The sequence below is a fragment of the Ceratotherium simum genome, chromosome 4 (assembly GCF_057802395.1).
Source record: "Ceratotherium simum simum isolate JZ-2026a chromosome 4, ASM5780239v1, whole genome shotgun sequence".
In the NCBI taxonomy this organism is placed as follows: Eukaryota; Metazoa; Chordata; class Mammalia; order Perissodactyla; family Rhinocerotidae; genus Ceratotherium; species Ceratotherium simum.
Window position 1 is genome coordinate 77,931,103 of NC_141903.1, and position 16,952 is coordinate 77,948,054.

General features: G+C 34.3%; 1 protein-coding gene across 1 annotated transcript; it reads left to right on the forward strand.

The window, feature by feature from the left end:
* The first annotated feature begins 484 nt into the window (after positions 1-484).
* On the forward strand, positions 485-16,063 carry CETN3 (centrin 3). The gene is made up of 5 exons (XM_004420376.3): positions 485-631; positions 2,458-2,593; positions 4,194-4,308; positions 8,577-8,768; positions 15,665-16,063. The coding sequence occupies exons 1-5, from the start codon at positions 615-617 to the stop codon at positions 15,706-15,708; spliced, it is 504 nt and encodes a 167-aa protein (XP_004420433.1). The 5' UTR covers positions 485-614; the 3' UTR covers positions 15,709-16,063.
* The last annotated feature ends 889 nt before the right edge of the window (positions 16,064-16,952 follow it).

The following is a 16,952-nucleotide window of genomic DNA, read 5'->3' on the forward strand; positions in this document are numbered from 1 at the left end:
GGGGAAAGGGACATTTAAATCTGCGTTTTAAACAAACTCTCTGTGTCCTTAGGCCATCGGCCGTCCAGGTTTTAGAACACAGTGGAGCCAATTTCGCAGACCTCGAAGTTTGCTACTCCCTCCTACTAGCGGGAGGATGGCCTCCGGCGTGTTTCTTCTCTTCCCTCCCTCTCCTTCCCTCGGAGCCGTCCGTCGTGTCTCCGGAACGTCGCCCACAGGCCGCAACCCTCCTGGGGTGAGACGAGGTGCAGCCACCCGCCACCCGAACCGCAACGCTGGGACTCAGACCCTCAGATCTCGGCTCCGCAAAGGATTCGGGGAAAACTCAACAGGCCAATCCAAGAGGCGGGAGGAGCAGCGGGAGAGGCCGGCAGAGAGGTTTCGTTGATTGACGCGGAAGACGCCCAATGAGAGCAGAGGCCTAGTGCCGCCTCCGCCTTAATGGGCAGGACATTAGCAATTTCAACCAATCCAGCTCAGAAGTGACTAGCTCGTGGGAGGTCCTTGAGGCCGCCGAGGTCGTTGGTGTCTGTTGAACGGGTTGTGGAAGTCGTGCTGCCTTGGGTAGGGATTTAAAGTCGTTCTTGAGAGAAACGTCTCTGTCCGAAGAGAAAATGAGTTTAACTCTGAGGTCGGTAATGAGGAGGCGGCAATGCTCTCCCCACCCCGCAGCGGGCCCCAGGGCGGGTGTGTGTAGAAGGGAGGCAGTTTGGAGCCGAGGCGAGAGGAAGGGGGATGCAGTTTGGGATGAGGGAAAGGAGCCTCGGCCAACCTTCCCGGGCCCGGACTCCCCACCCTGGAGCCCCTGGTGTCCCGCAGGTGATGAGCCCCGTGCATAGTCATGTCTGGCAGCACTGTGCTTTGGACCGCCAAAAGGACGAGTGGTTTTAGTTGCAAGGAGGAAGTGAAATATCGCGAGGTTTCATCTCGCGGTGTTTCTGCGAGAAATCAGGCCATGGAGCATCCATTCGTTCAGTTCCTCGCTCCTGGTCTGCATCCTTAACCTCAGCTGCGGTACTGCTCACATACATACCTTTAAGTTTTGGAAGTAAGATAAAAGGCTTCCTTGCTCCTCTCTCAGGGCTCTGCTTTACGGTATAACCGGAGACCCATTTTAGTGACTTTAATTGGTAATGTCGTAGAGTTCCTTATTTCTTGAGTTTCTTTACCTTTCATTCTGTTCCAGCCTCTCACCCTCTCTTGCCCCTTCCCCAGCCCCATCTAGACATTTTACCTTAAAAATATCTATGTAGTTAACGCCACTCTAAAACGGTGCCGTGTTCTGCCAAGGGATAATCGTTGTCCTCTTGGATGGGGTCACTTGTGGGTCTGTTGTGGACTTGGCCTTCCGGAATCCTGGGAAGAGAATGACCCCGGGAATGTCCAAGCTTGTGTGAAGAAAGATCTTCCTCAGCTTTGTCATACTCCTGGTCCAGTTCTAGCCATCTCTTGCCTGTGTTTTTTTGTAGATTTCGGAGAACAAAACAACTTCAAATGCAAATAGAGAAGGTGTTCTAATAAAAGTAACTGGGTTTTACGTTTTATCGTTTTACAGAATTCTTCTGTTTCAAAATTTGTTCTCAATTACAAGTGTTGCAGCCCCATTTGAAAATTTGGAACACTTAGATCGGCATCTCTTAAGGAAGACATTTCTGGCTTTTAAAATAAATTTCCTTTTCAAGTTTTTCCAGAGTTCGTGAGAAATTAAGTTTACATGTTAAGAGAGATTTAAAAAGACCATTGATTCTTCACGTAATTATATGGAATTAGCCCAAGTAGTATTACTTTTTTTGGTGTTTAATCGTGATATTTTTAGACTCAGTATTTTGGCTGATTCGTTAATATCAACGGAAGAAATTATAAAATGCCAAACTATTAGAAACGTGTAATAGAAAAACATTTTTAACTTACAGTGCCAAAATACTTTGTAAGTTAGTTGGTAAATTATATGTTTTTGTGTAGCAATTTTGATAACTTAATGATAAACTATCAAAAGTAAACCAAATATATAGTGATGGTCAATTAGGAATTTTACTTTCTTTTTTTTAACACTTTATATCGTAGAATGATGTGACTAATAAGTGTGGGTGCTTTGTTTTTTGTTGGGGTTTCTGACATAAAAGTAATGTTTCTTATTCACAGTTTTTGTTTGTTCCACTGTGGGAATAAACACAAAGCTAGGAGGAAGGATTAGGTCCTCATTTCTTTTAATAACCTGTAACACTTTTCAGTTTTGGGAAGTGCCGATTTATAATAGCTTAGACTATGGAATGAGCAGGGCTTTGACTCATGTAAGGGAAATTTATCTTTCTTCAAAATACCTTCTTTTTAGAAATTTAGAAAATTATTCATTGGCTAATTTTTGTGTTCCATTTTTGGAATCTTATTTTAATCATTTAGAGGCATAGGAGAATAGGATTAAAGTGGACTAAATAAACTTTTTGTTTCATTTCATAGAAGTGAGCTTGTAGTAGACAAAACAAAGAGGAAAAAAAGAAGAGAACTCTCTGAGGAGCAGAAACAAGAAATTAAAGATGCTTTTGAACTATTTGACACAGACAAAGATGAAGCAATAGATTATCATGAATTAAAGGTAATAGTATACTTAAAAATTTTTTTTTCTGTTGAAATGATTTGCATTTTTGACTGTTGGTTAAAAATACATTTCTAAATAAGTATTTTAGCAACTAAACTCTTTGGAAATATGAAACCATTGTAAACATTCACAGTTAAGTGCTATAATAAGATTGAATGGTACTCCTAACATTTTTTTAGAAACTCCTTTTCACATGGTAAAGTGAGTAGTATTTTAAATGTAAAAATACATTCCTATGGAGGGACTTATTTTTCATTCACGTAATTAAAAGACTTCAAAACTGTAGGATTTAATCAGTTCTTATTATATTCTTCCCACTGGGTTTTTTTTTTTGGTGACTCATTCTTTTCTCAGATTGGAGGAGTGTTATTTGTCTTTTAATTTGAACATGTTAGTAACACAGTCTCAACCTACTTTCTCTGGTGCAAACAACATAAGTGATGTTTGATGTTGACACAATGCTAATGGGGAAAAATGTCAACTTTAAGGGCTAGAATTATTTATAAAGATACAAGGGGAAATTGGTGTTTGGAGTAGTATGGATCTCACACTCAGCATAATGAGAAAGGTAGCATTTTAGTAGTGTTTTAACTCTCTTTTTCCACTAGTTTTTTTTTAGTTACCCAGCTTTGCTCAATTCTACCTTTATGCCTCATCCATTTGTTGCCATTGTTACTATCTTGGTTTGGGATCTTAATTCATACCTGGAGCTTCCTAAATGGTTTCTCCATTTCTGGTTCACCCTGTACACTTCCATTAGATTCATCATTCTAAAATTCTTTTAATATATTGTTTATTGCTGATAAGCCATTAGTGGCTCCTCATTGTACACTGCATGAAGTTCAGATTCCTTTGATTTTTATTGAATGCTCTCCACATTTTTACTACCACCTACTTTTCTCATTTGCTAACTGCTTGCTTCCAGCTGAGCTCTTCCCATTCAGGTAAGGTGAGCTGCTCTGTTCACTGTTCTCAAGCCTGTTCTCTATTTTGGTGTCTGTTTTAATACCAGTCATCCTTTTCTAAATGCCCTTCTACTCCTCTTCATCCATGCATCAAGTATCAACTCGAATCTTTCCAAGTAAGACTTCTTTAACCAGTAACATGTCTCTCCTGCCTTGTTACTAGTAACAAGGTCTCTTCTTTCTCTAAATTCTGGGTCCTAGACTGTCTGCTTGATAACTAATCATGTAGAGTCTGATGATAATTTTTATTTTAATTTTTTTATCTCTTCTGTTGTATAACTTTTTAATATTTATGCTATACCTTTTTTCCATTCTAGTTGTTAATCCTTTGAGAACAAATAACTTCTTAAAATTATCTATTCACTCTCAGTGCATTGTATAGTATATTCTATAAATACTCATTGATTGGTTTGTTATAGTTAAAAAAGGGATATATAAAGGAAAGAAATTGCCATTTAATTTTGGTAGCAAAGAAAAACTATCAAATTATTTTAGAGACATAAAACATGGAAAAGAATGATTTTTTATTAATGTGTTGTCATCTCTTAAGTTGTAAAAACTTATTTAAGAATTGGAAATCATTTCTTTTGAAAGAGTACTTTATAGTTTGCTTTTCTCTTTTAATCCAAAAGGTGGCAATGAGAGCCTTGGGGTTTGATGTAAAAAAAGCTGATGTACTGAAGATTCTTAAAGATTATGACAGAGAAGCCACAGGGAAAATCACCTTTGAAGATTTTAATGAAGTTGGTGTGTATTTTAATAGTCTGTGTAATTAGCAGTTGTTAGGAAATTATCTGGTTAATATCAGTATTTTTTTAAATTCTCTGGGTTATGAAATTTTGTTATTGAAATTGCTGTGTAATGTGGGTCTTATTGGTTTTTTGGGGGGTTTGCCGATTTTCAAAGAAAAAATAAGATTTACAGCTTTGCTGTGGGATTTATCATTTTGTCTTTTGTTTTGTTCTGAAGATTCTAACCAAGAAATTATTGTCTTGCTTTTTATGGAAAGATGTCTTTCCAAGTAATGTGTGTTTATATTATGTGATAAAACTAAAAGAGTGATGAAAAATTACTTTCTCACAGTAAAACAGACAAGTTTGTATCCTTTTGTTTGGAAAATATTTCCCAAGACCATTCTGATACGTGATTTTTGTTGGCAAAGTGAGAGAAGAGGAAACCTGTAGCAGTTGGTATCTTTGGCTGTGGTTCCAGTGCGTGCCTTCAGGTTGACAAACCTTATGAGGGCCTATATACCCTGGATGACCTTGATCTCAGTGAATAAAGTCATCTGTCTAAAGTTGCTGGTGGGGAGAGGATTATAGTAAGGGAGGCATTGGAGGACTGGAAGCAGGAGAAAACATTTTAGAACAACCAACTGAAGATAATGTATCGTGGGCTTGATATGGTTGAACTTTTGTATGGTTGATTTTAGTGAATTACTTATAGCATATATATATATCAGACTTTTTTAGAATAGAGGATTCTGGAGGGCAAGGACTTTGCTACTATAGCTTAAGTTATTTTATTTATTTATTTATTTTAAAGATTTTATTTATTTATTTTTTCCCTCCAAAGCCCCAGTAGATTGTTGTATGTCATAGCTGCACATCCTTCTAGTTGCTGTATGTGGGACGTGGCCTCAGCATGGCCGGAGAAGTGGTGCATCGGTGCGCGCCCGGGATCCGAACCCCGGGCTGCCAGCAGCGGAGCACGCGCACTTAACCGCTAAGCCACGGGGCCGGCCCGAGCTTAAGTTATTATATTGGCTAGAGTATTATATATATAATGTACATATGTTCAGGTTTGTTTTTATTAAATTAATTTTCTAAAGCAATGATACTGCTTTATATGGATCATGGTATAAGAATATCATATAGGTATTTAAGATTAAACAAAAGAGTGGTACCAGAAATACAGCGTGTTTGGGAAACTTCAAGTAGTCCACTGCTCTAGAGGATGTGGAAATGACTGGAAAGGTAGGATTGGACCAGATAGGTAAAGTCTTGCATAACATGTAGAGTTTGGACTTTAGTCATCAGAGGATCATTGTCAATTTTTAAGGAAGAGGACATGATATGTTTTAGAAAGATAACTCTGTTGAGAGTATTAAAGATGAGTTGGAGGGGCCGGCCTGGAGGCGTAGCGGTTGGGTTTGCACGTCCTGCTTCGGTGGCCCAGGGTTCCCTGGTTCAGATCCTAGGTGTGGACCTACTCACCACTCGTCAAGCCATGCTGAGGTGGCGTCCCACGTAGAAAAGCTACAACTCTACAACTGATATACGACTATGTACTGGGGCTTTGGGGAGGAAAAAAAGAAAAAAAAAAAGAGGAAGATTGGCAATAGATGTTAGCACAGGGCAAATCTTCCTCAGGAAAAAAAAAAACATGAGTTGGAGGGAAGAGAGACAGAAAATCATTCTGGGTGAGAGGTGAGAATGGTGAGGTGGTGAGAAAGAAAAGGGTACATTTAAGGTAAAAAAGGTAGTATCCTCAGTACTCTAGGATCTAATCACTGATTAGGTTTATGGGATTGAAGATGTTTGGATTTTACAGTATGGGAAACTATCTGTTAATGGTGCTGCTATCTTTTTTGGGGTGGGACATCGACAGCTGTCTTGGTGATAGTGGGAGAAGTTTGGATTCCAAAATGTTGAGTTTAAAATAACAAGTATGTTTGGATAGAAACTTCCAAAAGGCAATGAGAAATATAGTTGAAGCTATATTTCTAGTTACCTTTAATGATTTTTGATAAACTTTTAATGTGATATTTTTTAATTTGGTATATTCTTAAGAAATTTTTATAATGTGTAAGGTCTAACTATTTTGAGGAAGTACATTTCTAATAGTATAATTAAATCGTTTGAAAATAGAGTTACATGGACAGAATTTTGTGAAATAGATTGAACCCCCCTTCACTGCTTGTGCGTCAGTTGACTTATTTTCATTGAAAAAAATGTATTTCTGGTAATTAAATTCTACTTTGTAGAACAGGGATAGAGCATGAAGGCATAGAGGAGAGTCACCATACAAGTTATAATTTTTTTTTTAAATTTATAATTTTTTAGCTGTCAAGAATGATGGGTATTTATAGTTCCCAAGAAAAGTTGCATTCTAAGGCAAAGTATTGATAGAAGATTATATAGACACATAAGTCTGAAGTAACTAACACAATTAAAGCACCAGTGGGATAAGCATTTATACATCTTGGAGCCCCATCTGTTCCCCAGATCACCCTGTTGCTTCTTTAAGTACATTAATACTTGCAGCAAGCTGCTTTTTTGGTTCACCTGTCATGTAAATTATTTAATTGGTGAAGAAAATTTCTTAACACTTTTTTTTTCCTTGTCCTGCTTTTTTGTTGGGACTAAATTCAAAATAAGTTGAGTATGAGCCATAGAGTTAAGTGTGGTATTTTATTTTGGTGTTATGGCTGTATATATGCCAACTCCTTTTTGACTGAATATTTATGAGCTTTGATGATTTGCATACTTATAGTAATATACTTCAATTAGTTACTTGGAAGACTTTCTGGATAAAATTAATGGAGAAAAGAAAACTATTGAATATATGTGTAGATGATTTAACATTAGCTTGAATAGGTGCTTATTCTAAAGCTTATTCAACCAAATATGATGAAGCAGCAGTAAAACAACAATAATTGGTGGGGGACTTGAATTGTATTTTTCCTTTTGGATGAAGCATTCTAGTATTTTCCATCTACAAGCATTTGCAAATTTTTAATGATTCTGTAAACCTCAACAAGACTGAGTTATTTTTAATGACACAGTGAAAGTCATAAATACCTTTTGTTGTTGTTGTAGACTAGCATGTAGAATTACGTTAGAGGCTGGCCCCGTGGCGTAGCGGTTAAGTGTGCGCACTCCGCTGCTGGCGGCCGGGGTTCGGATCCCGGGCGCGCACCGACACACCACTTCTCCAGCCATGCTGAGGCCACGTCCCACATACAGCAACTAGAAGGAAGTGCGACTATGACATACAACTGTCTACTGGGGCTTCGGGGGAAAAAATAAAAAAAAACAAAAAAAAACAAAAAAAAAAACGTTAGAAATGTTTACTTAGATATTTTCAGAATTTTATGTAGTAACTTAAAAAATTTTATACCATAGATTTTTACTTTAATTTTTGTTATTGTGGCTATTGATTAAAGACTGTGGTAATATTAAAAATATTGTTTAAGTTTACTTATTATATATTATTACATTTGGTATATTAAAATAGATTATTACTGTTGAGATCTGAAATTCCATTTAATTTTAGTTAGTTGTCTGAGAGTTATCTTGTTGAACTAAATGGATATGACTTTAGAGAGGTCTCCTTTCCAGACCTTTTTTTTTGTTTTTGGCTTTCTTACTACAATCAGATTCAATCTTTTTAATAACTACTTTTTGTATTTTGGAAAACCAAGAAGTTCTTCTGGTCATGAAGATGTCAGTGGAATTTTCATCTTCTGTCTGAGATTGTGTTTATATCAGTGATGGTAGTACATTTTGTTAATTTGTCAGGGTCTTTTTGTTTTTAAGTTGGATTAAATTTAAGGAACAATCAGTGTTACTATTAAGTTTAGCCAGCAAACAGCTTTTATCTAGGTAGCTTTAATTGTTTTGTTAGTATATCATCTTTACAACTAGGTTACAAACTCCTAGACTTGAGTGCTTGATGTCAGTGGAGCTTAGTACAATTCTTGATAATACTAGACCTTAAATATGATATAAATATAGTCCTTTTTATTTTGCCACTGTAGTAATATAGTTTTGCTTACTCTTATAATAGGATGAATTGTTAATAATATAAATGTTAAATTTTAAAATATGGGTTTGGTTTTTCTAATTTCAGGTTTTTCTCTTTGGGTTTTTGGGCTCTGATTTGGTATTTTATTGTCAAACTAAATGTTGACAGATTCACAGCTTTAATTCTCATCTAATACTTGGTTTCACAAGTGAATGCCTTTGTGATTATAAAGGTTTATTTTTTATCTTTTATTTTTTTAACTCTAGTGACAGACTGGATATTGGAAAGAGACCCACATGAAGAAATATTGAAGGCATTTAAACTGTTTGATGATGATGATTCAGGTAAAATAAGCTTGAGAAATTTGCGACGTGTTGCCAGAGAATTGGGTGAAAACATGAGTGATGAAGAACTTCGGGCTATGATAGAAGAATTTGATAAAGATGGTGATGGAGAAAGTAAGTTTTGAGTAAAACATATATTCCAAGTATTCCTGATGTACACATCTAATAAATTTTTCTAAAGCCAAATGATTTTCAAGACCTTTTGCAAACTGTCTTCATTTAGCATAATTGTTGATCATCTCTAATGGGCTTTCTGCATAAATATTTCCCGCATTCAATTTAGAATGAAGCAGATCTTTAAAACCACTATAAAGATTGTAATATGAGGTTCCACACTTTAAAAAGGTACTTTACTTTTCTTTGAGGATGAAACATCACCAAAATCTCAGCCTTTACTGCCTTCTTCCTCAACCTACGTGCACTTCTAAACTGTTACTAAGTTCTGTTGATTCTCCTGTTCAGGTGTTTTGAATCTGTTTTATATCTTTGTGTATTGCTACTGTCCTAGTTCAGGCCCTAATTTCTTTGTAGGAATGTTATCATAGCTTCATTCCTTTTTTCTTGGATGCCAGCTGGGTGCAGTGTCCTGTGTGCTGGCTGGTGCTACACAGTGAAAAGGCAGATGTGGTCCCGGCCCTCATTGACTTGATAGTCTCTTAAGCCTCCTAATTGCCTTCTATGCTTATAAGCCTCTACTCCCTTCCTAATTCAGTCTGTTGATAGCATTCTTTTTCTAAAATACAGGTTCGATGATGTCATTTCCCTAGTCAAACACTTAGAATGATTCTTCAGTGCCTGCAGAGTAAAGTTCAGAGCCTTCTATGATGTGTTCTACCTTAAGTATCTAGGTTTATTTCTGTAGTCTTCCGCTTTTCTACTTTAACCCTCACTTCCCTTACATACGCAGTTTGGCAAAATACACTCTCTCCTGAAAACACTTTTTTACGCTGTGTGTTTCATCATGCCATTCCTTGATCCTAGAATGCTCTAATTGCCAATTTCTGTATGCCTAAAATGTTAATCATTCTCTCAGGTACATTTTAAACTCCATCTTTTTCTCAAAAGCCTCCTCCAAAGGTCTGTGTTTGTATGAATTATGAGACTTCCATTGAAGGCCCATAGCATTTAGGGGAACAAACTATTTGACACTTGTATACACTGCCTTCTGTTAGTTATGTACGTGTGTCTCTCTCCAACTATATTGGAAGCCCCTTAAGAGCAATATGGAATCATATAGTGTGAAAGGCCTGGGGCTTTGGAATCATACAGACCTGGATTTGAGTTGAATCTTTACCACTACTTAGTTGCTATGTAGTTTTGTGCAAGTTTTCAACATTTTCTGAGTCTCAGTTTCCCCATTTATAAAAATGAGAATAGTAATACCTTCCAGGGTAGTTGTGAGTATTAAATGAAGATAATTGAAGGTGCCTAGCATTAAATGTAAGCTTATTTTTTTTTCGTCTTTACTCATCTTTATATTCCCCTGCATTTTCTTGAACATAATGAGTGCTCTAATGTTGACTTAAAGCCCTGAGCATGAGCAGGAGTGTATGTTACAGTAGATATATACAGTAGATACAGTACCAACTGTACATAAATACATAAATCTATTCATATACATGTATTACCTTGGAAATACTGGCATGCTTTAATAAGGAGGCAAGACAGTAGCAACTAGCTATCAGTCAGGTTTGTAGATTGTCCTTTAGAATTATGCATTATTGTGCTTTCTAATTATATTTATGTGAATATTATTTGAGCATTATAAAATTTTTCTATTTTTAATACTAGCTCTTTGAAAGGGTGTTGATATAGTTATGTATATTTTAAAACAAAGATGATTAGAACTTGAGGAAATTTAAATGATTTCTTAAGCTGTCATTCAAATATTTGGACTTAGAATCCACTGTCTTCATATTTTTTAAATTTTTGTGGCTTCCCTAGCTGTTGATTATTACTCTAAATTAGCTGTAAAGGAACTATGTTCTGTAAAAGTACTATCTTCAGTGGCACAGAGAATCTCGGTATGTCTATTTCATAAATCTTTAATAATGGCTGCTATCTGTGTCAAAAGATCAGTTACAGTTTTTTTTTCTATACTAGGCACATGCTAATTAGATTTTAGTTATTAGCTTCATTTGACATTAGAAGTAAATATCAATTAGGAAGCTGCCTCTTAAATTCAAAGTTGATGTGAAAGTTTGCTTAGAAAATGTGTCCATGTCTTGCATCCCTTGTTAGACTGCTCTGTCTGCTGCTTTTGAATCTCAGAGTTCATACCTGTGCTCCATTGCTTGAAGATTTATTTTAGTGCATCCTTAAAACATTTCTTTGGTCGTCACTGCTTGCATTACTCTGCGTTAAGTCACTGTACAACTATTGCTTGGGCATTCTGCTGTCATTTATTCAAATGACTAGCAGGCAAATAATATTTTTTCTCTTTTTTCCAAGTGATTGATTATAAATAAAACATAGCTGATGCGTAGTCTTGAATTGTTAAGATTTGTCCCTTTTTGTGGGGGAGAAGGGTGGTCTTATCATATTAAAATAGTCTAATCCAGTAGTTTCCAATATGGGATGTGGCTCTCTAGGGTGGGGACCTTCTGAGGTATTGCACAGGGTCTGGAAATTCATGTACTGTATGCATCAAATATTGTCTGTAGACCATATGAGTAATAGTATTGCACATGCATACATATACTGCTATTTTTCATTTATATCTGTAAATGCTATTGTGATTGATAAATATACTTATTTTGCAGAATTCATAGTAGCTATCTGACATTATCTAGTTTCAAACAAGACATGCTAAGTATAGCTGTTATTGTGGCAAGTCCAGAAAATTATTATCAAAAGGCATTTTCATATTCAGAAACCATGAGAACTACAACTCTAATCTGTTTAGTCTGGCTTTGGGATTCTGCCTTAACTTATTTGGGTCTCTGCAGCTATGTGAAAATATGCCCATTTTTGAAAAAGTAAGAAGTTACATTTTATATAAACTTGTTAGTCTGATCACTTAATTTGGATTCTTTCAGCTGCAGTTTTGTTTAGATATAATCTGCTTTCTTTGTATATGATAAACTGGTAAAGATCATGATACTTTGCTGCCTTTCTTGTGGACTTTAATAATTCTTCTGTCTTTATGAATTTTTCACACTGTTCAGTATTTAAGAGCAATGAAAATATTTTTTTGTTGTGTTTATAGAATAATGAACATGGTGAATGAGGCGTTAAAGGAAAAGATATAATAGAAAATATAAATAAAGCTGTGGTAATGATATACAAAGAATCCCTTCTCTACCATCCCTCCCAAGATATATAAAATAAAACACAGTAAATTTTTTGGAAAAAAGGAAGCAGCATTAAAAAAGCCAAAGTGGATCATCTTTTAAATAATTAAGTGTTTAACATTTATTTAGTAGTTAGTATATATTAGATTCTTTGCTTAGTGTGTTACGTTGTGGACTATGTCACTTAATTTTCCTAATAGCTTTTGTGAGGTAAATACAATGTTATACCTATTCATGCATAGGATAAATGCATGTATACATAAGGACACTAAAGCTCTGAGAGATTAGTAACCTGAGGTTATCACAGAGCTAATACATGGCAGAGCCAGAACTCAAACTCAGGTCTCTGTAATGACAAAGAACATGCTTTTAACCATAACACTGTATTGCCTCTTGTGCTGTAAAGTAAAATATTAATTAGATTTCTATGTTTATGGAGTTTTAAAAATCGCATGCTATTATAGGAAGCAATGTATTAGTAAAATATTCAACTGGCACTTCAATGCTAAAATGTGTTTTTCCCCCTTCGGAGCCAGATGGTCTCTAAGGTACTTTATCTACTTAATTTCTCTAAAATTCTTTATTTTAATGACATGTAATAAGATTTACCATATGAAATGAGTGATTTGTGAAAATTTTGTTAAAAAAGGCAGTGTAGAAGACAACAAAGTGTCGTATTTGTTTGATTCAATAAATATTTTATCAAATGACTATTTTAAGGTAAGCCTTGTGCTAGCTTTATTAGATGTAGGAACTTGATATAAGATATTGTTAATAGAGAATGTTATAAAACCAAATGTACAAAGGCATCACAGATTCTCTTAATTGTCTGAAAGACTCATTGGTAATAAAGGAGTTAGTTTAATTTCCTTAGCTACTTTCTTCTCTTCAGCTTTCCACTTTTTTGGATTTAAATATTCTGTTTTTAGGTATGAAATTATGGAATAGATTAAAATACTTTTGAAATGCTCCAGTACTTTAAAGTGTTTTTACGTAAATATAAAAATTAAGTGTTTTGTGGTTGTAGAACTATATACAGCTTAATTTGAAATTCGAGTATTGAAATTTTACAAATTGAGAGAAAAAAGTTCTAGATCTTTTTAAATAACAAAACATAAGTACTTTTCAGATTTTGAATATTCTTTTCTTTTTGGATATTTCGAATATTTTAATCATAGCTCCATTATATTGTTAAAATGATTTATAGTCATATCATTCTAAGGCTGCTTTTATTATGTTGTCTTTCTTTAAAACATACTCTTGTTTCCTATTTTGGTCTAGGTGCCTCAGTCCAGATGGACTAAATCAGGGGTTCTTACATGAGGGTGCATAGCAATGAAATTTTAAAAAATTTTTATGTATTTTAATTTTTTTAACTGGGGAGAGAGAGGGGTCATAGCTTTCATAAGATATTGAAACGTTCATTTAACTACAAAGGTTAAAGATCACTACAACAATTTGTAAGATCATTGAAAGTATTTTGAGTATTATAGGTTTTGTGTTCTGCTCTACTGTGTCTGTCATAGTGTCTTAGAGATGTTTAATATTAAATGTATGGATTCATGGTTCTTTATCAGCTTCGGGACAGCTCCTTCTTCTTAACTCCTTATAGCTTATTTTTGCACTATTTTCTTTCTTTAACTATGTTTCTGATGGTGTTCTCTACCTTAGCTTTCTTTCTACCTCCTGTCAAACCAAATCCTATATTTTTATTTTAGAGCCCAGGTCAAGATTTATTTTTACCTAAATTTGTCTCATCAGTAATGATTTTTCCCATTTTTGTGGATTTTTTTTCAACACTGATATGTGATTTTTATTTTAATAATAGGTCATGTTTTGTGTTATACAGCGGTTGTTCTCAGATATAAAACGTGGCTAATGTAATTATGGAAACTGGTTTTCTGGAACCAGTGTACTTTTTTCATTCCTGACGTACATATTTTATCTCAAGTTTTTTTTTTTTTTTTTTTTTTTTTTTGTGAGGAAGATCGGCCCTGAGCTAACATCTGCCAATCCTCCTCTTTTTTTGCTGAGGGAGACTGGCCCTGGGCTAACATCCATACCCATCTTCCTACTTTATATGGGACGCCGCCACAGCATGGCTTGACAAGCGGTGTGTTGGTGTGCACCCGGGATCCGAACCGGCGAACCCCAGGCCGCTGCAGCGGAGCATGCGCACTTAACCGCTTGTGCCACCGGGCCTGTCAAGATTTTTTAATGGGTTAATTTTTTTCTAACTTTTCATTATGAATCTTCTCAAACATAGAGGAAAAAATGTTGGACTAGTACAGTGAACACCTTTATATCTTCTACCTAGATTCAATAATTAACATTTTACTGTATTTGCTTTATCTATAGTGTATATACTTTTTTCTGAATCATCATGAACTTGACCCCCCCTAATATTTTAGCATGCAACTACTAAGAATAAGGATATTGTCTTTAGTAACTATGATACCATTGTTACTCCTAAGAAAATTAACAATTTTATAATATCACCTAATATCTTTTTCACTTCAATTTCAAGATATTCTGAAATAGGAACCTTGTGTCTGTTCTGATATATTACAAAACTCCTAGTATAGTGTTGGCATTCACTAGGCACTTAAAAATGTTTGATTCAATGGAGTGTCTTCATATATTACCAGCTAGGGTATTTAAGACTTAGCAGCAACCTAAAAGATCATGTCATAGTTCAGTATTTTCAGATGAAGAAATTGAGTTGCAGAACTGTTCGTGTCAGAGCTATGACTGGAATCTAGGTCTCTTTTTTTCTCATTGTAGTGTTATTGTTATCATTATCAAAATTATCATTCATAACTTGTGCCTTGTTAAGGTTTGTGTTAAGTCTTGGGGCCCATGAATTCAGCTGTTTTACAAAGAGGAAGCATTCTTTTCTGAACATTTCTATTAATAATTTGTATGTATATTGGTTTTTAAAAATTGTATTTAATAAGATTGTCACCCTAGTTTGCTTTCTTAAACATTATGCTTTGTAAACTGGAAGTTCTTACTGAATTTTATTTATAATTTTGGTAAACAAACACTTAGTCTTTATCAGTGATTATGTTCTGCAATTTCATCTGTATTTTATAGTTGCTGTATTACCTTGGTAATTAAGATTAAATCTGTATCTTTTAAAATTACTATTTCTCTGGATACTTTTGGGGTGTGGTGGCCTGGTTTCAATTAGTTTTCCTTTAAAATTAAGGCTTTTAAATATATAAAAGTTTAAAAAAAAATTTGACTTCTAATTCTAATATATTTTCATCCTTTAGAATTCTAATTTACATGCATGATATATTTAAGCTTATTTGTGAAGGAAGGGTTTGCTAAATGAACTAGTAGAATAAAGATTATAAAGAGGGTTTAACCAGCTAAGAAATTAAAATTTGCAAGCCTTTAGAACTATTTTCACAAGTGTGTATAAATGTTAAGATTATGATGGATATTTTTTGTAACTTATATCATGAATTTTTCCTAGTAAATATTATAGAATACTAATTTATATTATCACATTTTATATATTTTTGTATTTGTGAAGTTCTATTTAATAAGCATGTTCAACTTCCTTGCAAAATAGTAAAAGCAAAAAGCTATGTCCTGGTTTATTAAGAATTTTGTATAATATAAAATTTAAGATACTCAGTGTAAAATAGTAGTATGGTTCTCTGAAAAAATTTATATTTCTGACGTACATTTTCTTTCTTACCACAGTAAATCAAGAGGAGTTCATTGCTATTATGACTGGTGACATTTAAAGAATTACAAGGATAAACACTAAGAATGTTGCAGTTATCATCTTATATTCTATTTTTGTGCCTGGAGCCATGTTAAAAAAAACCAACGTACTTCTTTTTTCCAAAAGGACCAAAAATAAGCATCTTATGTATTCATATTTTACTACTGTTAAGTTTCTTTGTATGAACCATATTGTTAGTACTCTAATAGTTTAGCTTTGTATTTATAGTATAGCTTTTATATATATAAAATTTGAAAAATTGAATTATGTGGTACACATTCTTTGAAGGTTTTTTATTCAGCATTAGTAGTCACTTTTGTTTTGGTGCACATGTTTTTCAGACTTTCATTAATAAAATGTTTATTTTATTAGTATTTTAAAGTTTGGTCAATTTTCTGTTTTATTTTAATCCCAAATATCTGCTAACTCTCAATAGTATCTTTCTTAAATCTTTTCTCTTACACTACTCTTCATTACAGAAACAAAAATTGAAATACAAATAACAATAGAAGAGCACATTTTTCCATTAAAAGTTTGAAATTTTATGTTTCAATACAAGATGATGATGACTCAATATAGGCATAATTCCTTTTTTACGAGTCATGTCTTTCAGTTTAGAGGGAAAAAGTATTGTGCATATAAACCGATTTATCCTCATGTATTATGTTCTATAACACTTTTGGTATCTTAACGTAAGTTATGACAGTTAAATCTGGGTATTTCCTTCTTAAATTAATTGAATACAGTTTGAATCATCTAACTTCTTGACAAAGTGAAAGATTTAAATTTTGGAATTTTGATCTGTTAAGATAATTATCACTCAATTAAACGTCACAGTGATGAAAATATAAAACTGTAAGCCACAGAAATCATTTAAGGCTATGTTTTACCTGTATAAAGAACATTCTGTGATTCACCAGGAAACAGTAGAGACAGACTTTATGGTGGTGGACTTTATTGGTGGACTCTTCTGCCTTGTAGAAGTGTTTCTTAGGGGGAAACAAGTGGTTGCGGGAGATAGGTCATAGTAAAATGGTACCTGTGCTGATTCTTCACTAATAATTCAGTTCCTGGGGTACGGGTTCTCCAGGAAGAAAGTTGACTTGTCTATTTCAGTGAGCTTTCTTTAGAGTTGTTGTTTTAAATTTAAAGTACAGTAATAATTTGAGGCACTTTAAATGTTGTGAACCTTCTAGAGTATTTCGTAAAGAGTTAATCCACTACAAATTTAACAAAAAAATCAGTAGGGAATAATATAACAGC